At 48.0% G+C, this 20,659-nt stretch overlaps 1 protein-coding gene across 5 annotated transcripts in view; it reads right to left on the bottom strand.

Annotated features, from left to right (window-relative positions):
- Window positions 1-20,659, bottom strand: part of LOC144169263 (guanine nucleotide exchange factor DBS-like) — a 349,981-nt gene that overhangs the window by 52,249 nt on the left and 277,073 nt on the right. For all 5 annotated transcript variants that reach the window (XM_077698325.1, XM_077698326.1, XM_077698328.1 and 2 more), the window contains 5 exons: window positions 9,706-9,786; window positions 2,680-2,794; window positions 1,702-1,792; window positions 938-1,051; window positions 85-201 (listed from right to left, as the gene is read on the bottom strand). In XM_077698325.1, coding sequence (XP_077554451.1) covers window positions 85-201; window positions 938-1,051; window positions 1,702-1,792; window positions 2,680-2,794; window positions 9,706-9,786 — 518 coding nt within the window. The remainder of the gene's footprint in view (window positions 1-84; window positions 202-937; window positions 1,052-1,701; window positions 1,793-2,679; window positions 2,795-9,705; window positions 9,787-20,659) is intronic.

Below are 20,659 nucleotides of genomic sequence, written 5' to 3'. Positions count from 1 at the left end.
ACTCACATAAATACTAAAAACGCCTATAAAAGAAGCTCTAGCGGACTTTTATACACGAAGGCTCTCAGAAAAAAGGCCACACACCATTCGCTGCTCCATCCACCGTTCATGGTCGTAGGGTATCAGGCCACCCAGGTCTTCCGTCAGCTGCCCCGGATCGATGTACTCATGCAGCTCTTCTAGGTTATTGCACATAACTAACTGCAAATGGTATCGAAAAGGTATGACATTGCATTATATCTTCTAGGTTATTGCACATAACTAACTGCAAAGGGTATCGAAAAGGTATGACATTGCATTACACAGTCGATACTTCCACGATTAAGTAAACAGTAATTGCACCGTACTGCTCTCGCAATCAAAGGTTTCACTGTTCGGATACCCTTGGACGGTCCTAATATATGTGCACTGGACGGCTTTTTTCTCCCTCAGTGAATTGCAGATCAAATGCGCTGCCAGCGAATGAGAACTGCGCAGGAAATTTCATTTAATCATTAAGTACTGAACTGTCGCTACTTCATGTCATTTCACATAATAGTCATGCAATAAGCGTTCCAGGTACGACATTATAGTCATAACTCAAAGAGATTTCGTCTCCTGGAGGCCCGTTGCTATGACAGCTCTGAGCCACCCCATTCTCAAGCTCTAAGCGATCGCTTCGGTGAGGCTTGTGTAGGGTACCTGCAGAAACTGTTTTCTTGTAGGGGTATTTGAGCACTCAAGAAGACTGTGTTGGTCGTACAAGTATTCGCAAAAATGTATACATGCCTGCAGCTACAAAGGAACAGACAATGATTATAACCATTAGCACCGCGTGATAAAAATACCTTGATTAAGAGTGTCGCTTTCTGACTTTTTTTTCAGAGGTTTCAATGTAGAAGAAAAGAAATGGCTTAAAGTGAACCTGAATTGCAGATGAATGTAGCGAATTACTTACCCTAAACTTGAACTCTTCTTTGAACAACTTGTTGCTGACTTCTGACAGCGCCTTTTGTAAGAATCCCACAGGCTTCAGAACAAACACTACTTGGATTAAGCCTGGGAAATACCCCTGGAAGAGAACCGTCGGTGTTATCCCTGCACTGCTCATCGACCAACATTGAGGGGTTCCACGCATTCTCGAATTCTGAGCTCTAGTTTTGACGAGTCTTCGCAAGATATTATCTTTTCCAGGTCTCTTGGAGCTCGAAAAGACTGGTATAAAAATAACAGGCATTTGCCAAACATCCATTGCCATTAGGTAATGAATATTACTAACATAACTTTCACTTTCACCAAAGCACTGTAGAATACAAGTTACATTACCAACATCAACGGTTCATTGCAAGCCTATCGGCTTACGAAAAAAATTGGAAAAATCTATTAGAACTTTGTCTAAGACCCCTATGGACCCTAAAAATTCATACAGAGCATTGTACTAGTTTTTATGCGTCCATATTATATAGACCTAAAAGCGTTCCATCTCCACACGAATTTGTACAGGGCTCTATATGAATCTTAGGGGTCATATGCATGTGAACCCATAAAGGGGTTATAATCGCAGGCTATAAATCGCAAAATCAACGTCAGATCTGAAAATGGGATTACTAGCTGCTGTCACCCCCGAAAATCCCAGCATCACCGCAATATTCAGGTGAAGTTTTGTTAAATAACTCCGCGTATACTGAAGAACAACACACAGGTTTTGCTTGACAAACTTACTGAGATCTTGAGCAATACAGTCTTGACGGAGTTCCACTTGTCTTTACGTCTATCCACAACCAGTACAAAACCTAATTCCGCATCTTGCGGTCTGCAAAAGAAAAGGGGCGAGGGGAGCAAAAACATCATGACCCGCAGTTTTTTTCGCTTGTCACTGCCAAGCCAGTGTATCCGAAGAAGCGCATACAATTCTGGTCAAGCAAAATCTTCGCTTTAAATACGCATTCACAATTAAATGTACAAGTTCTATCATGTGCACGCGTTCAAAAGTATTTGTTCGAGCTCGGCCAAAGAGTTAACTCATTTCCGTTAAAGGCAAGTATTGACATTCACACAGGTTTCAAGGGAATTTTTTGTTTACTTGATCCAACGAGATAACTATGTATGACTTTCGGTAGCGGAAGTGTTTATTCCATAAACAGGGAGTTCAGACAGCATAGAGAACAAGCCTTATATTGTCATGATCCTTAAGCACATTTTAACAAATTTAACTAGATTCCAGAGGACTTCTTTTTTTCTGGCAAAATTAAAATCGGGCTCTGTCACTAAGTCTCTCTGACTTACACGATTGCTAATAAAACTTGCGAAACAGGCCCGCGCGCGCGCACACGTACACACGCAATTGAGGCAAAAAGCAGCAGCCGCCACCAGAAATCCCTTTGCCCAGAGCCCGTTTCAACCGGGCAACGAGACAGATATAGTAAGAATGAAAGGATAACAGGCTGCGTGCCGCTGCCGGAGAGCAGGGCGGCAGCAAGTCGCAAGCAACGCACGCTTGTCGGCGTCACTGCAGGCATCGCCGAGCAGAGCAACCGCGCGTGCGGTGCTGCACGCTCCAGTGGCGGCTGCAATGTCGCGAGATGGAACGAGAAGGGGCGGGCGATACGTGCAAAGTAAGAGAGACGTACAACAAGGGTGCAGGAAACAGAAAATGCGTTCTTTCCAAGCAGCGAAGCCCGGGAAGAAAGTGCTACTCACAAAGGAACACTTGTCAGATACTGCATCAGCCTCCTGTAGTCCTCGTCCGAGAGGCTGCAGAAGGCACCGCTGTCTGGAAACGTCAGCACGGGGTAGCCCTCGCATGTCCTGCCTCCTGCGCGAAGGAGGAAGGGAGACGATGAGTGCACTCCTCGTCGGCGAGCCAACGCCGGCGCGCCCGTAGACGACGAGAAGAACAGTTGGTTTTGACGTGAACATCCGCGCGACGAAAGACGACCTGCGTGAGCGCGTCTGCGCGATGCGCGGCGACAACCTTGCGTCGAGGGGAGTGCGCGGTGGCGCGTTCTGGAGCGCGGAACTGTCGCGAAATGTACCCCGAACGGACTGTTTCCGTTTTCACTTTTTTCTCCCTCGTTTTTGTATTTGATTGAAATGAAGGTTAGTTAAAGGCAAGGCGGGTCGTAACAACGACTGGGAGGATAAAATTTTTTGAGCGGAGCGTGCGAGGGACAGGCTTCCGCAGCCAGCACACGCTGAAGAGCCTTTCAACGACGGTTGTTTGGGGATGATTAATTTGCCGTCGTTCTTTGCAGTACAACTGTTTTTTTTTTTTTTTTTTTACTGAAGCTAAGCAACTTATCGTGGACTGCAACGGGGCTCCAACGAAACAAACAGCTATAGATTACTGGAGAATAAGTGCCGTACGGCACCGGATACACAAGGGTTGCTTGGTGGGCTAGTTGGTAATGAATCTTCAAAGGGGTTACCACGCACAAATTTAAGCAGACGTAACGCGAGAAAGACATGGAGCTGGATTAGTCAATTCCGTTTCTATCCGTCTGCACATTCCATGAGGGCAATTCAACGGGTTTAAAAACAGATATGACCTCCAAGAATATCATAACTCTATAAAGGGGGTTCCGGTAATCTTATCAAGTCGTGCCATCGTCGTTTTCTAGCCTCTTGTTTACGGACGATGCAATACGAAGGATAAACGTAGGGGCAACACATTAATTCTGCGAACAAAAAAATGCAGGGGATCGCTGAGCACGTACATGAGATGGCAACGCATAAGCGTGGGAGCGCTTTAACTTCGCACAATGAAGATTCCATAGCGTTGACAGTTGCACCACTCCTAACGTACGATTCTTTTTCATACCCCAGACTCCAACCAACGTATTCAGAAACGTAGGCTCAAACAACGCGCCTCAGGCCGGCTTGCGACATCTATAGAGAATCGCTCGCGAGGCAGCTCCCGACCACGTGCACGGCGCCTTGTTGCCGTACCTCGTGTTGAGGCTCGAAGTCCGCGCCTTTTCTTCGTGGTTTATTTCTCGTTATGGCTCAATCCTATTAGCACTCATATATGCAAAGTACCTCGAATGCAGTGTTCCGGGTGGCGGTGCCGTAGTGTAGTGGGTAAGTCACTTGGCTTTCACTGAATTCGGCACTCGTCCTTGTCACTGTCTCTAAGTAACGCTGTCACGTTAAAATGAGGTTCTTACGTACAACAAACTGATTTCTTCGGTTGTCGCCCCTTTTATTGGCACGCGCTACCACGTTTTCGCGAGACAAGGGCTTTAAAAGGGCACTACGATTATTGTCAATTATAGAAAGGCGATTATTGCCTATACAGAAAGTAGCAACAGGAAGTTGTGAAATTGCTTGAACTCAATCGGACGAATTGGTTTGCGTTTATTAGTAACGCAGTACAAAAGATGACCAGAAGAACACAGGACACCGCGCTGTGCACTGCATGGTTTTCTCGACGTCCATCTCCGAGAGCGAAGCTGTGGTTCCTGAGCGCAGCCCGCCGTTTAAAAATTAAGGCCTTCGCCGTCTTCTGCCACGTATGGCAGAAGACGGCGTATGTTTACTACATGTATGTTTATTGGGTTCCACGGCTCCAGCGAATGTATGGTATTAGCTAAAAGCGAGGGCAAATAAGATGCACAAAGCTCAGAGTCGAGCCCGAACGCGGCAGCGGCTCTGCAAGGGCACGCCCGTAGACGACAAGAACAGACCGTCATGACGGGAGCATCATCGACGAACTTGGACTTGGACTTGGAGTTAAACTTGGACTTTTCGGCAATTAGCCGGAAAGCCACCCGTCGTTTGATGACACCATCATCATCATCATCATCATCATCATCAGCACCAGCCTATCTACGCCCACTGCCGGGCAAATGCCTCATTCATTAATCTCCAATTAGCCCACTCATGTGCTAACTGCGACCAATTCATCTGCGCAAACTTCGTGATCTCATCTACCCATCTAACTTTCGGCCACCCCCTGCCACGCTTGCCCTCTCTAGGGATACACTCTGCTACCCCTAATGACCAACGTTTATATTGCCTTCGCATTACATGCCCTGTCCAAGTCCATTTCTTCTTAATTTCTACTAATATGTCCTTAACACGCGCTTGTTCTCTGGCCCACTCCGCTCTCTTCTTGTGCCTTAATGTTACACCTATCATCTATAGTTCCATTGCTCGCTGAGTCGTCCTAAATTGAAGTTGAACCCTCTTAGTGAGCCTCCAAGTTACTACCCCGTAGGTGAGTATCGGTAAGATGCAGCTGTCGCACACTTTCTTCTTCCGGGATAATGGTAGGCTGCCATTCATTATCTGAGAATGCCTGCCGTATGCACTCCACCCAATTCTTATCCTTCTAATTATCTCTGCCTCATGGTTGGGATCCGGGGTCACAACTTGGCCTAAGTAGATATATTCGCCTACCACTTCCACTGCCTCGCCACGTATTTCAAACCATGAGCTGTCCCGAGGTTATTGAAATTACTTTTGTTTTGTGCATATTAATTTTCAGGCCCACGGTTCGAGTCTGTTTGTCCAGTTTGATGACACGACGCTCCCTAATAGTCTTTCGGGAAGACTATATGAAGTTTTCCTACTTTTGGCGATACTTTTTGTAACCCTCACAAAAATCGCGCAGAAAACATTCCCTCCCCGATATGATCTTCTGATCAATGCCCCTAATAAAGTTGCTCTCTCTCTCTCTCTCTCTCTCTCTCTCTCTCTCTCTCTCTCTCTCTCTCTCTCTCTCTCTCTCTCTCTCTCTCTCTCTCTCTCTCTCTCTCTCTCTCTCTCTCTCTCTCTCTCTCTCTCTCTCTCTCTCTCTCTCCCCCCCCCCCCCCCTACACACCGGTCAAGACAAAAAGAGGAAAAAAATAACTAACCAATTCCCATTTAGCCACACTTCCAGTCCCGCTAGTATTCGAAATTACCGAGCACTACCAGGTAAATTTATTCCACCTTTTTTTTCCTGAAGCGAGAGCATATCGGTTAGAAAATCGACGAACAAAGCATTATTTTCTCGGTCCTTGTTTCCGGCATAGCCCGCGCAAAAACAACTGAGAAAAAAAAAACAATATCGGTGGCGAAGAACAAAGCAACAAAGCAGTTGCAGCAGACTATATAAGCCTCCAGGTGTCCTTTGTTTCTTGCGGCGGGGGCCGCACTGAACAGGCTCGCCGGGTCGTATACGCGCAGCCGTGCGAGGTCAATGACCCTTCGGCGATGCAGCGTTGGGCGCTGACATCAACATAAAAGGGAACGCGGTGCATTCCTCTGCAAAGCGCGGTATATACTTCCTTCGACGTGGAACAACGTCTACAAAAGAGTAGCCCCGCTATTCGTCCGTAGCGAAGTGCAGCTCTGAATGAGATACCAATCGTTGTGAGCTGTTGGCGAGTCCGTAAATGTTTCCTGGGGAAGAAATTGACCGCGTATCTGCTGGTTTCGTTGCAAACGTCGTCAAAAGACGATAGTCTTTGTAGACATTTGCCAAAGAAATGCCCCCCTTCGCTTTCCCGCTCACCTCTCATGCTGTTCCTGTACCGTCGCGGTCATCCCAAGGTAAACACACTAAAGGTTTGCTCAAGGCGATTAGAATTTACCGCGTTCCACTGCTACACGCTGGGTTCTTCGATGCCAGCGCTGCAGTATGGTGGAAACGCGCGTGAATCGAGGCGGCCGACTACAACGTTTATAGAACCGCGTGACCGTACTCCACGTGCGTTCCAAGCAGGAAGTGGAACTTAGCTAGTGGAACCTTTCGTTGCTGTTGCCGCGTGATTTTTCATATGATGCCAGGTGGTGGCGCGGGCAACAGCAGGCGGCGTTTTCTGCAGTAGATGTAGAATATCATTTGCTATCGAAGAACTAAGCATCCAGGATTTTTTTTCAATAAAGGAACACTGTAAATATTCCTTGTGTACTAATTTCCTGTCTTATATTTGCGTAATGCCTTGTTCTTGTTCATCAAAGTTGAGAAGTATGAACATATAAACCGGGCTAAGACGTTTACGTTTGGCTGTGAGTATATAAGACTAGTGGGCAATTTGTATTTTACTTTGGCCGGGTGGCTGATTGGAGTCGTAGGCAAACAGACAGATTAGGTTTTTCAATGTTGATATTGAGGACGGTGTGCCGCTTGACACAATTATGCTGTATGGACTACATAGCATCTGGAGAAACAGGATGGCTGTACGCTACTCCGACCCAGATGCCAGGCTCATCAGACTCTACTTAAAAGAGTCAATAGGTTCTTTTGTGCAGATACAGAAACTTCAGCCCTCTAAACCAGAGTGGCTACCCACAATTGAAGCAATGTTGGAATCATTGTTGAAAGATGATTGAAATCACCCCGCTTGCCCAAGAAGGGCTGCAGTTCTAGTGTTTGTATTGAGTATTGAGTGTACAGATTATCAGTTGCGTGTATTTGTTTTGTCATCCTGTCAAAGAAGGCAATAAAGAAAAAAAAGTAGCCCAAGAAAGACTATCGTCTTTAAAAGGCATTTTGCAAGAAACGCGAGAAAGCCTCCGGATGAAAACAGACGGTAAGAGAGATGGGTTCTCACTACAGAAGACGGATTCACAAAGCACGGAAGGAGTAAATCTTCCTTCGTATGCTCGGTCAGCATTCACTGTGCGGCGACATGACTGAAACAGTGTAAACAGCAGGGGGGCGATGCGGGGCAACGCTTTCAAGATTACGGGAAAGCCTGCGCGTCAGCCACCTCCCCACTTTCAGTTCTTTGAGCGCGGTTAGTGGATCTCTGTCACTGCAGAGGCGTTTCGCTTTAACCTCGGCCGTGAAATTAGCTAAAAGCCTGCCATTTTATCAGCCTAAACTAACGCATTGCGGAGGCTTTCAAATAAGCGCGCAGGACATTTAAATTCTCACGCATTAACATACAATCAGAACAGATCACAGGGCGAAGTAAATCGCAGCAAGGTTGGAGGAAAACAGCGAGAAAAGCAGGCACAAAAGAGAAGGAACGCACAGCACAAGTTTTGCCTCTGTATTTTTGTCCCTGTTTTCCGATTTGTGTTACTGTAACCAAAAGCAGAACACTTCCTTCAAGACGGTAATTCCTGACGAATGCTTGCTTAAAAGGTGCGGCTAAACACTGCGGACATATGTTGAGCTTGTTCAGCGCATCGGTGAGAAGCCTAGAAGCGAGCACAAATCGAAACGCTCAAGTAAAAAATAAATCAATTTCAATGTTTTTCCCCGTCCTCTTCCACATCCGCATCCCCCTTTTCTAAGTACGAATTACCAGTTGTTTTTGTATACCACCGCTTCAGATAACTGCCCTGCTTTACTCTATAATTAAGTTTCAGCACTGTTGATAAGCACACGCATGGCAGTAGTGTTTTTTTCACGCCCTCGTTTAAGTGTTCTATCTCTCTCTCCTTTTATTTACCGCCGCACAGGCAAAAAAAAAAACAACGAGCTCGCAGTCACGACGCTTGTAGTAAACGAAGGTCGACTGTCGCCGCAAGAAAAACTGCAAAGCAAGAATCGTCTTTATTATCCAGGTTTTATCTTTTTGCGGGACAAATAGCTTTAAAGGAGATGGCGCTGCATGCCATGTAAAGAGCTTAAAACCTTGCAACGTCCCCCAGTTTTTTGTTCTTCCAACGCTTCTCGTTGGATGCGCTCGGCTGAGCATCGGGAAGCGATTCGGAAAATTCGGTTCTCGTTACTCAGGGCTTAAAGCGGTTTCTGAAGGCGAGAGTAGAGAAAGAGTAATGCTGTTCCGCAATGAGCTGCAGGTCTTGACTAGGCGGAGGAGATTTGCGCTGTCGTCCAGAGTACACGCGCGAAGTTCAAATAAGCAAATAAAGAAAAACAGCAAAGGTGAACAAATTTACGAAAGTAGCAAAGGCGTGCACCGAGCGGTAGCTGTAGTTACCAGGACCTGACAATACCAACTCGCAATTAGACTACGGCGCGTTTAACTTAAGCTACGCACAGGACGTTTGCTCAGGTAAACTCGACAGACTGTGAAGAAAAGGGGCTCTGAACGGGGGAATGTATAGACACGCCAAATTTAAACATAACATCTCGCGGCTCGTATATGGCGTGTATATTAGGCGGAATTTTTATTTTTTTTGCAAGCCCAACCTACTGCGCATACCAGAAGATAGGTTTTTTTTTTTTTTTTTTTCTTATGCCACGACATTATAACTCCGCGAGCGGCAATTGGAGGTTTTGCGGAGCCGTTTGCAAGCTCTAAACGCCCCATTGCTGCATAACGCTTTTTCGAACTGTCATCAGAAAACGGAAGCATTTCTTTTGCTGTGATATTTATTTTTTATTACTATTACTATTTTTACTTTATTTTGCTTCACCTTCGCAAACCGTTGCCGGGGTCTCAAAGTAAACACCAGAATCAAGTGGTTGAGCTAATGAAATTTCAAAACCACGGCTGACCACAGACTTTCACGCTTTAATCGATTGCGGTAGTACGAGTGCTGAACCGCAAGGAACTATGCTTCCGATCTATAGACGTCACCTAGCATGCGCCGAAGACCATTAGGTACCCCATATGCGTGTTCCGCTGCATTTTAACGGCGTTTAACTTCATTCCGTTATGATCCACCGATATACGTAACATAGTTAGCGAGATCAGTAACTCATTCGACCCGAGATCTTGCCACCCCCGGGCAACTACAAGGTTACCCCGCATTCACGCGGTAGCAGTCCAAAGAAAGTCACCGAGGAGATGTAACCTGCGTCATAGAGGAGGAGCTCACCTGTCAGGATGACGTGCTTCCCTTTCAGTACATCCGCCACGTCACGCACCGTCAGGACAGTTCCGCCTTCCATCGTATCATCTGGAACAGGGCAAGCAAAGGGAGCGCCGGAAACACGTCAGACTCGCCAGCGTTCAACCGGTAAAAGACAAAGCCTGGCACTCTATAGCTCGGCTAAGTCATGCGCGAGCAGGCGAGACCACAAAGTACAACCGACAAGCTCACTTCAACACAGAAATGTCCTAAACTGCCAGAAACAAGGCCACCTGTCAGCGCGGGCACTACGGGAAGGGGGAAATGGGTGAGACGTTTCGACATGTCCACACTCATGCAGCTGCAGCGGTACATACATCCTGCGTCCGGGCGGTGGTTCACAGCGTCCGTACGCGCGTTAGGTTTAACCGTCGCCAGTGTTAAGGAGGCAGCAGGACCTCCGGTCACCGTCGGTTATCGGAGAGGCGAAGACGCCGTTTCGAGGTCATCGCGGTGTGGAGGAGAGGTCGGTGGCGTGCGCGAGGCGTCAATCACAAACGGGGCTGGCGCGAGCACCGAACAAAAGACGGGCTCAATCGGAAGACGCCGCCGCCGCCGCGACGGCTTCTGGGAGGGACCTCGACACAAATACGGGACGATTGGGGCTGCGGAAGGCGTCGTGCGCGCTATGCGCTCTGGCTGGGCCATCGCCGCATGGCAGCGACGAACATTACTGACGCGGCACGGTGGCAAACCGACCGGGCTGACCCGAATGAGAGCCTATGCCGCCCCACTCCCCTTGCACCTTTAAAAGACAAAATCCAAGTTTGGTTCTAAAAAAGACTGTTTGATCTAGATAACAATGCTGGCAAATTTACTGCAAACATCAAAGAAATGATATATTAAACAAAAGATATCAAGCACTGACGACGCCCCAGCCGCTCTATGACGTTACAAAATCGTCTGCAGTTGGCGGCACTGGCCTCAGCCAAAGCCAAGAAACCATGAATGGGCGATTGTAGTAAGGCCTGTAGTTCCGTTCGACCGTATCACTTGAATGCTAACGTGCAGTTGACGCATGGATGCTGGCCAATATTACTTCAAGTTCACTGTAGCGGCAAATTTAAAGGCTCTCGAACATTTTTAGCGTTTTTTCGGTTAAAAACATCTCTCACGCCCGTGAATGGAGCTGAGCGGTACAAAGGGGCAGTTTTTTCGAAGTGAGCAAAGTAGTATTTTGTCATCATGGTCTCTTCAATGATAAAATTTTCCGTTAGTCAAGCGCCTGTGGCGTTGTTTCTTTTTTATTATTATTTTTTTACAGGCTAGTGCAGTATCTGACAAGTGTTCATTTGAGTGCTGCCCTCAGAATACCCTCTCTTTCCTTCCTCTGCTTCCGTGCTTCGAAAGCCCGTCAAAACGCTTTAAGGCGAAACCAACTTTCTCACGCATGCTCTGCAACTCTCAATTCAACCTAGATATTTTGGGAAAAGAAAAATACTTTTACTGCTCGTTAATACAACTGCCATCATGCAAAGTTATATTTACTAGTCATAACTGGTTCAAGTGGTTACATAAAACGGCTGTAACGCGCGTTTCACACGAAGCTGGACCGCTCAAATGACCTCGAAAGCTCTGGGAGTTTCATCCCAGCCAGTGTTATAGATAGCCATCAGTGGCAGTATTGATGCAATTACCATAACGTCACCACTCCTAAACCCAAATCCAGCTGCATCACAAAGCCACGGTGAGGCGGATAGCCCGATGTATGTCTCCTAGAATAAAACCGCAGTCCGCCCAAGTTCCACTAAGCTAATTAACTGATAAGTATGGTAAGTCGCAAATTAAAAACAATCGTGTTTTGCTGCTTGCACTTGTTTGGACCATGCCCCAGTCAGTCGCGTCCTCCGATGTTCACACCACGGATTGGGGTAATTTTAAATGCGTGAGCATCTCTATGTAGACCAAACGGAGGAAACCCGCCCGTCAGTGCGTAAGGCTACAGGTGTCACACTTTCGCTATCTGAGATCATTAGCAGAAGACTACGCTACCGGCGGGGCTGTTCTCCCACGTCGACAGCGCAGTGGTCATCGCACCAGACGCGTATTCTGGAGGTCGTGGGTTCGGATCCCATCCGGCGGGCATTTTTTCTCCACTTTCTGTTTTTCAAAATTCTTCATCTGTTTCAACGATAATAAATGACCTACCGACCTACGGCACTCTCCCCTTTGCTTTCCTTGGCATTCTTGTCTGCCAACCCTTATTACTTACATACATACATACATACATACATGCACACATGCACACATGCACACATACATGCACACATGCACACATACATGCACACATACATGCACACATACATACATACATACATACATACATACATACATACATACATACATACATACATACATACATACATACATACATACATACATACATACATACATACATACATACATACATACATACACACACACACACACACATACATACACCCACACACTTCCAATCCTTTACGTCCAGCCTGATTATGTTTATCTATATAGCACGTATTTCACACGAAGTCTTCGGGTCGTACCAGGCCTTCACACCGGTCCAAAGTTCTGAAGCCGGTGATGCGCGCTCCCGGACCGGACTGTTACACAATGAACTTCAAGGCACCACGAGGAAGACGCAACCACTATCCGCCGTACTTCCCCCTTTCCCCCGACTCCCGCGCACGCCACGCGTGTAAATGCAGAACACCCTTCTTCCCCCTCGGCCACACTCGAAGACTGGCGCACACGGGCTCGAGCACGAGTGGAATTCGGCTCGATGTTCGCCCATTCTCCGAAACGCAGCGTTGCATTGCAGCACAGCGGTGGCGGCGGCGGCGGCACGTATTTGTGCGCCGGTTATTGCTCCCTTCCCTTGCCCGATATTTGGCCACCGCTGCCCGACCGCGACGATGACGACTCCCCCCCGCGGGGCGAGGGGTGCGCCCATTGTTGCGGCGCCGGGGCGTATGCGTGCAGTAGCGGCGAGATCCATCTAGCGGCACCGATGGACCGAGACCCCGCGTCGAGGTCGCTCCGACCGCCGACCCGTACCGGCGGAATGACCCGGCATCGGCGGAGGAAGCGCTAGCGCTGCTGCAGCTTCCCCGACCGCGAGTTCGCTCGCGTGTTTTATAGCGCGATCATTCGGAATACTCTGTGCTCTGGTCCGCGTGCATAAGGTCGCCGTGCGCGTGATGTCCTCGCCGAATCAATATGATCTCGGAAGGCCAGGCTGCGCGATTGGCCAAGGCGTCTCCATCGGTCAACTACGTCCGTGTGAATGTGCGTGTCAGATTCCGTTTCCTCCACCTTCCCCCCCACCTCATCACCTTTTTTTTTTTTTTTTCGCGCCTAAATTCCACATCTGGAGCAGCAAGCCATGCTGTGACCATGGGCTGACTGACCTCTTCGGGTCACATATAATCTCTCTCTCTCTCTCTCTCTCTCTCTATCTATCTATCTATCTATCTATCTATCTATCTATCTATCTATCTATCTATCTATCTATCTCTCTCCCCCCCTAGGTTCCATTGCAGGAACGCTGCCTCGAGACGTCTGTTGTAATCGGCAAGGGTGTTATTGCCATGCGAAAGCAGGATTGCCGGCGCTAGCGCGGAGGTTTTGAAACTTAATCCAAGCGGCCGCGCGCCGCAGCAGGAAGTCACGCGTGAAAGGGCGAGCGCGAGGAGCACGCGAGGCGGGACGCGGAGACCCCGGGCCGAGAATCACGCGTAGGGCATATCAGCCGACCTTGTAGATTCAACGGTGAATAAGCACACAAACGTCTTTCCGTAATAACGGCTAAATGATGCTTAGAAAAACTCAACTACCTCTCCGTCGAAACGACAACCATGCGGAAAATGGCTAGTTGGGCAAGCTGGTACGGGTTCATGCTGTAGCACAGCGCAACTGTAACATAGCGCTTGAACTGAGTTCCTGTCTTTTGCATCTTGTCTTTCGCGCTGTGCTACACCGGGAAAAGCATGCGGGAACGCGATGCTTTTTTTTTTTTTTTTTTTTACAAACAAGTCCAACACCAAACGAGCCAATCCAGAAGCGAGTGGACCCTTATCGGGACGGCTGACTGCACTGCGATTGTGCTCTCTCGTGCTCTACCGATACGAGCATTCAATGGCTTTCCCTAGCGTTCAACCACCATCGTTCGTTAGACGAAGAGGCGCATTTTCTGTCTAAGTTTGCGCGTCCATGCACCCCTCTCCAGATCCTCACTGCTTCGACCGGGCAGGAATGGCGCAATCGAATAGACGTCGGCTTCATAACGCGAGGGACCGAGGTGTGATTCCGACCACGAGATAGGCATTTTAGTTTTTCTTTACTTCACCCACGATCATCATCATCGTCAGAGAAGGCTGGCTTTCCTGCAGTGCGTTTTGGGTGGACTACAGACGACGTCAGTGAAAGGCTGGGAGCTTCGCTAAAAAAAAAGTTCCGCGACTTCCGTTATTGAGAGCGCGTACATAGATGGGAGTTGTCACCTTCGCTGTATGTTTGGAGATTTGCATTGCTACTCTGGATGAGTACGGCTGACATGTGTACAACTGACTTCAGTAGTTAAGGTGTTGTAGTCACCTTTTCTAAAGTAGAACCTCGGCCAACGCTAATTGCTTAAACGCGGAGTTTCCGCGTCGATAATTTAAACGTTTTTGGTATTGTTTGGCTTTGTATTTACGCAATGTAAAGGAAGGAAAGGTGTAGAAGGAAGGCAGGAAAGTTAACCTGACTGGGGCCTAGTTTGCTATCCCGCACGTGGGAAAGGGAAAAAAAAGTCAAAAACGATAAAGGAAAGAATGAAGAAAGGTTGGAGCAGACAGGTATGCCTGCAGCGCTGAAGCACAAAAAAGAAGCTGTCGTCAGCAGCGAGGAACCTGGACTCTCGGCGGCCATTTGGGAGGAGAAGATTCTGTGTCACTGGCCTTTTATGTCATCCGCCCAGAAGGCGACTAAGGAACGTTTACGCTTTCTACGGGCGATGAACTTAAACACCAGACTATACGCATGTGTAAAAATGCTCCATGTAAACCATGGGATGACTCCCAGGACAAACGTTACAGCAGCGCTGGCTGCAAGCGTCCAACGATCGGCTTCTCAAGACCCGAATTTTTTTTTCTCCGAACGAGACTAAATTACCGAAATTTGTTTAAGCTACTTAAATAAATGTACGACGGCCGACTTTGAATTAATTTAAGACCACATTCGGAAAATCGATCCGTCACCATTCTCAGACACGTGGCGGATGGTGTTGTATCAATACCGTAAACATTCGTCCTGGATACAAATATGAATTTCCTAACAATGAAGCCGCACGTACAGTCATAGACAACTGAAACGCGTACACAACAATATAAACTAGAACGCAAAAATAGCGCGATTTCTTTCCATGCAAGCATAATTGGCGCGTGGCCTAATAACAGCAACCAAGTTGGGCAATGTGGTTTTCCAAGTATACCAATAGCGAGCCATTATTGGACCGCCAGGAACAGTACTTTTAGGGGCGAAGCCCCTTACGGGCTCGGGCTGTTGGCGTCTCATGTCGTCGTCGTAACCGTTGTTTCATGTAGTCACGGTACTAAGGTACCGGGACGCCCGTCTACGCCTCGCGCTAGAACGTAACGCGTACTAAAAATACACCGGGAGACTCGTTTACTCCTCGCCCTGGAGCGCTTCGTGCTTCAAAGACACGAGACTTTTACAGCAAAGCCGCATACCTCTACGACCCAACGGTTTCATCTCCGTTGGCAAAAACGCCAAGGCGCCAAGAATAAACTTATACACTGCATGCTTCGCTTCTCCCCAAGTTCCACGTTAGCGGAGGTGGCCCGAGATTTTTTCAGTTTTGCCTGTTCTGGCTCATATTTTCGTGTTCACATTTAATCTGTCCGTGACTGTACGTAACGCCCCCTTGGTTCTCACACGCATTTCGTCCGCCAAGTGCAGCATCGTCCTCCTCCTCGCTAGCCACCAGCTCTCGGCGTCGAAAATGAGAATTACGTAGTTGTTGCTTGTTTGTTTGTTTGTTTGTTTTTGTAAAGAGCCTCTCATTTGCCAATCATGGAAGCAAAACAATTTCTGCCCACCGCTTCATTTGGAGTCCGGCGCAGCAGAACGTCCCCAAAATCGAGCGGCCGACGCGAAAACTCTCGAGAGCGAACAGCCGCAATTCATTGCGTCATTGTGAACGGGACCGCGGGCCGTCCGCTCATCCGCCGGCTGCAGAGCCCATCCATTTTCGAACGGCTCCTGCCCGCACGCCAGGCACGCTCGGAATGACCCTGACCATTATGGATCCTCAACGGGCACCGCCGACGAACACACACGCCTGCACCCTATACTGCTCAAGTCCAGGCACGGCCGAGCCAATCTCTGCCCGTATACGCGAAGCGCTATCTCAATCCCGTCTGTCCGAAAGCTTTCAGACTCGCGATTTTGGCACCGGGTATACAGTTGTCGGAGGAGCGCCAGGATTGATGTACGTTCGTAATGCGTGGCGTGGCTAATGCTCGTGAAAGAAAACAATGTACAACTCGCTGATACGTCCTCCGAGGGAACTAGCAAATGAAACGTGTGATCCGAAATACGCATTATCCGAACGGCACTATTCCTGGGGCGTTGGCTGGCAATTCAAACAAAACGAGGAGCGCGTTACGCCAGGAAAAATATGCCTCACCGTATATGATGGTTATTTCGCTGTATGTATACATACTACGACACACGCGTGCCTAGTAGGGCATGTCATGAAAGGTGTATTGGGACGGCTCGCTAAAAAATTTCCATCAATCAATTTCAACCCGTTCGTCTCTCTCTCTCTCTCTCTCTCTCTCTCTCTCTCTCTCTCTCTCTATATATATATATATATATATATATATATATATATATATATATATATATATATATATATATATATATCTGACTTTTGAAACAAATGTATTTGTCGTGCGATTCGCTGCGCCCGCAGCTGTATTGATTAACTTTAGCGCTAAAAGACGCGGATTGTTGGCTTCGTCAACCGTGCTACCTCTATCGTGGTCGCAATGGATGTCTCTGCATCATTCAGAAAGTTGAACTACTTGCTTAGCTGAAAACTATGTTGAAAATCATTAACTTTCTGGCCCAGTTCTGACCCGCCGCGGTGGCTCAGTGGCTAAGGCGTTGCGCTGCTGAGCACGAGGTCGCGGGTCCGATTCCCGGCAGCGGCGGCGGCCTCTTTTCTGATGAAAAGCAAAAATGCCCGTATGTGTACGAGATTTCGGCGCACGTTAAAGATACCCAGGTGGCCAAAATTAATCCGGAGCCCTCCACTACGGCGCGCCTCATCGCCTGCGTTGCGTCGGCGCGTTAAACCCTACAATAAATCAATCAATTAATGGCCCTGTTTGCTTACTTCTGTACTTTTGCTTTGTACATTTAACGGCGGTAACCACGTGTTCCTCTCTGAAGTCTTCATTGCTGCGTCCCTTTTCAAGAAAGGTATATGTGCTCTACGCAGTCCGACCAGTGTCTCATTTGCGCAATGTAAACATGTCTTCCCAAAGAGACGAAAACATTTCACAGCGAAGCTTCTGCGGCTAGAGTTGCTGCGACAACTTTTGGCAAGAGCAAAAAAGCAGTGTCAATTAAGGGTGCAGCAACAACATGCGCTTCGAATAATTCAGGCCGCAGTATATAATTTCAGAGTGTCGTGCGAACGGCGATTTCCTTTCCCATTTTCGTTTCTCCGCGAAGGATACCAGCGTGCGACCAGGAATCCTAACGGCGGGCGTTTCGTTGCAGAATAATGCCTACTACATGATTTGCGCATGCGCCATCGCATCCACGCGCTGTACCTCTCTATCAACACACACATTTGCAGCGCAGGGGAAGCGGCGAAATCTCCAAACAACAAACAACAACCAGGAGGCCTACGGCGTTCAAAGCAAAGCCAACGATGCCCAGAACTTCCCGGATGGTGCCCCCCCACCGGCACTGCTTATGGAAAGAAAGTGAACGGAAAAACCATGACGACTTCTAAGCAGGCGACGCACTTAGCCGCCATGCACGACTGAAGCGCTTCGGGTCGGAGGGAAGAAGGACTTTCGCTTCCCGGTATGCGAGAATAAGACCAGCGAAGGCGCTTCGATTCACCGCGCTTACCCGTTCTTTTTTTTTTTTTTGTTATTGCCGTTGCTGTTGTCATCTTTCTTAATACAACTCTGCTCCGGGAGCTGCGCCGTCTCCACGCGCCTCCATAGCAACTGAGAAGCGGAAAAGCCTATATATGAACAGATATGCCCCGTTCACGATGAAAACGATAGGATCGTAAAAACGCCGTTAACTGGAGAAGCTAATGGTTAGAGGAGGAGACCGCGTCTAGAGGAGGAGCACCAGAGAGGCCCCTTGCGGACAGCAGTGTTGTCACCGAGGTGCTTCGAGCTGAGTTCCATGCGGCAACAGGCGGTGTCTTCGGCGCTGAGCCTCAAAAACAAAAAAAAAAAAAAAAAAAAAAAAGAGGAGGGGGGGGGGATGAAGTTATGAAAGAAAGACCCGTCTTTTCGTCTAGCACGAGCACGCCAGCTGTTCCGGGTCTGGGTTTCCCGAAATAAACGTGCTTGCAGAACAGCGAAGGCGTAGGGTTTGCATAGACGTCCGCAGGACTTAATATAGACTTGAAACTGACCGGAACGCCTTGAAACGAGGACGTTAACTAACAACGCTTGTTCTTGCCTACATTTACTTTTCTTCATATGCAGATAGTTTGTAAATTGGTCGCTGCGTCAGCTCCCCAGAGATTTTTTGGAGGGGCAATGCGCGAAACCTCGAGTTAAGTAGGTCACCTACGCACTTTGTGCGCGCAACAAATATGTCTGAGCGACTGTGCCCACAAGTGAGGCATATCCGCTTGGCCGCATGTCAATCCCAGAGCGTTGAATTGGTCATTCACGAGTTACAGTACTTCGGTGCCCGAGGAGCTCTTTACTTCCACGCACATTTGTTCGCTCACTCAAGACCAACTGGCAGTAACTGAAATTTCTCGTGATACTGAAGTATGCTTACGTGCTTTGGAGATGAAGGCCTGGCGTGCTATATTGACGGGTGCCTTCTACATACACGTCCTCCCCGTCAACACAGCAACCGCGTTATTTTACCATAGTTATTCCGCCTTAATGTATCCTAACCCACCTCAATCCCAGAGTTATTCATGCCACTTTGCTAATAATCACTCACTAATCATTAACTAACTCTAGTAGTGACTAATCATCTCTTCTACACGGCTGCCATGCTTTGATTCGCTTCTGGCCTTCATTGTGTTTGTGTACCGTTTTTGCCGACGCCGCGGTCTTTCCAAGTCCCCTTCCAGTAAGACATAACGCTTTTGCCCCCGAAAAAGTAAGCAGGCTGCCGGGACATGGCCTCAAGCAACCGTCGACAACCTACGTTTAACGAACAAGTTGCGCGCAGGCTGCTGAAATACGTGACGCAGGGGAGAAGGAGGAAGATTCAAATGAGAGGGCAGCAATAGCGCCTGCATTGGTCGCCGCGTGTAAAACCGCAAGGGTGGGCGATTAGCATCGACCGACCTCCTGTCAATACCAGACTACCGAGTGCGGCCCTTCCTGCCACAGCCTCGGCGTGCCGCTATTATTGTTGGCCAGCACACGCTTTATATACACACGAACCACGCGCGCACGTACACAAAGGAGATGAAAGAAATAAAGCGGGTTGCGCATTTTTTTTTTCTTTCAAGACGCTTCGCACCTAACCTTCCATCTATGTTTTTTTTTAGTTTTCATCTCAAGATGATTTTTTTCTACCCAAAAAGAGACGCTAGATGCCCATTTCGGGATAAATTCGTCGTCCCGCTCCTTCTGTCGCTTAAGCAATTCGTTTCTGGGCCACGACGCGATGGATCTCCAGTTCAATGTGATCAATATTTTTCCGAAGGTGTAGATAGTCCCGTGCACCATCGATAGTTTATTTTTGTTCGGTTTGACTGGGGGCGAGTCTCGCTCGGCCTTTGCATTCAGCCGTTTGTACAGATCGTGGTTGATTGCACTGGCACAGGGGTTACTAAGATAGGCTCGTGCACAAGCATTAGCAATTCCGCAAAGTCACAGAAAAAGGTGAAGCCCACATACACAAAGTGGAGAATAAACTGCTTCTATCATCGCACCCGCTAATCCTGTCAACAGGCGCCACATGCCGCTCTTCCGCCGTCTTCTACGCCCTGCTTGCCAGTTGTCGTACGACGACTGGCAACCAATGAGGTCACTGACTATACGATTTATATACTTCACATGCCTTATGTAATACAGATGTAATACAGGCGGACTACTTCCTGCGTATACGCAGGAAGTAGTCCGTGTTTATATTGTAGAAAGTACATAGTGACTATATACTTTCCGCACTATATACACAGACTACTTTATCAGGTTGTGAGCGTTCAGTGTTCACATGGAAATGCGTGTACGAAGTACACGCATTTACATGTGAACATGGCTACGCACAGCGGTAGCTTTTTGAACGTCTTTAGCGAGGCTTAATATGTCCGTCTCTTTTCGCGGCGACAAATGTATAAAGAGAAGGTTATGGTGGTCTCTACAGCGCTGCCGACGTACAATAACGAAACTTCGAGTGTACGAGTTATGAAGCTCGCAAGACATGCACACACTGGTAGATCAAACCAGGGCACCGCTGTTCCCGAAACGGTGATTACAGCACAACACCGCAATTCTATCGTTGTAGATATCTCAGTTTGCCAGCAAAGTTTATTGAGTGACTATTGGGATTAACGCGCCGACGCAACGCGGGCGATGAGGCGCGCCGTAGTGGAGGGCTCCGGGTTAATTTTGACCATCTGAAGATCTTAAAGGAGCCATGAAGACAAAATACAAGTTGGCTTTATTAGAAAGACTGCTTAGTCACGATAACAATGATACCAATA

This window comes from Haemaphysalis longicornis, unplaced genomic scaffold (assembly GCF_048455015.1).
Source record: "Haemaphysalis longicornis isolate Haplotype H1 unplaced genomic scaffold, Haemaphysalis longicornis Haplotype H1 scaffold_2, whole genome shotgun sequence".
Lineage (NCBI taxonomy): Eukaryota > Metazoa > Arthropoda > Arachnida > Ixodida > Ixodidae > Haemaphysalis > Haemaphysalis longicornis.
Note: the sequence above shows the minus strand (reverse complement) of the source record. Positions and strands in the feature narration are given on the sequence as shown.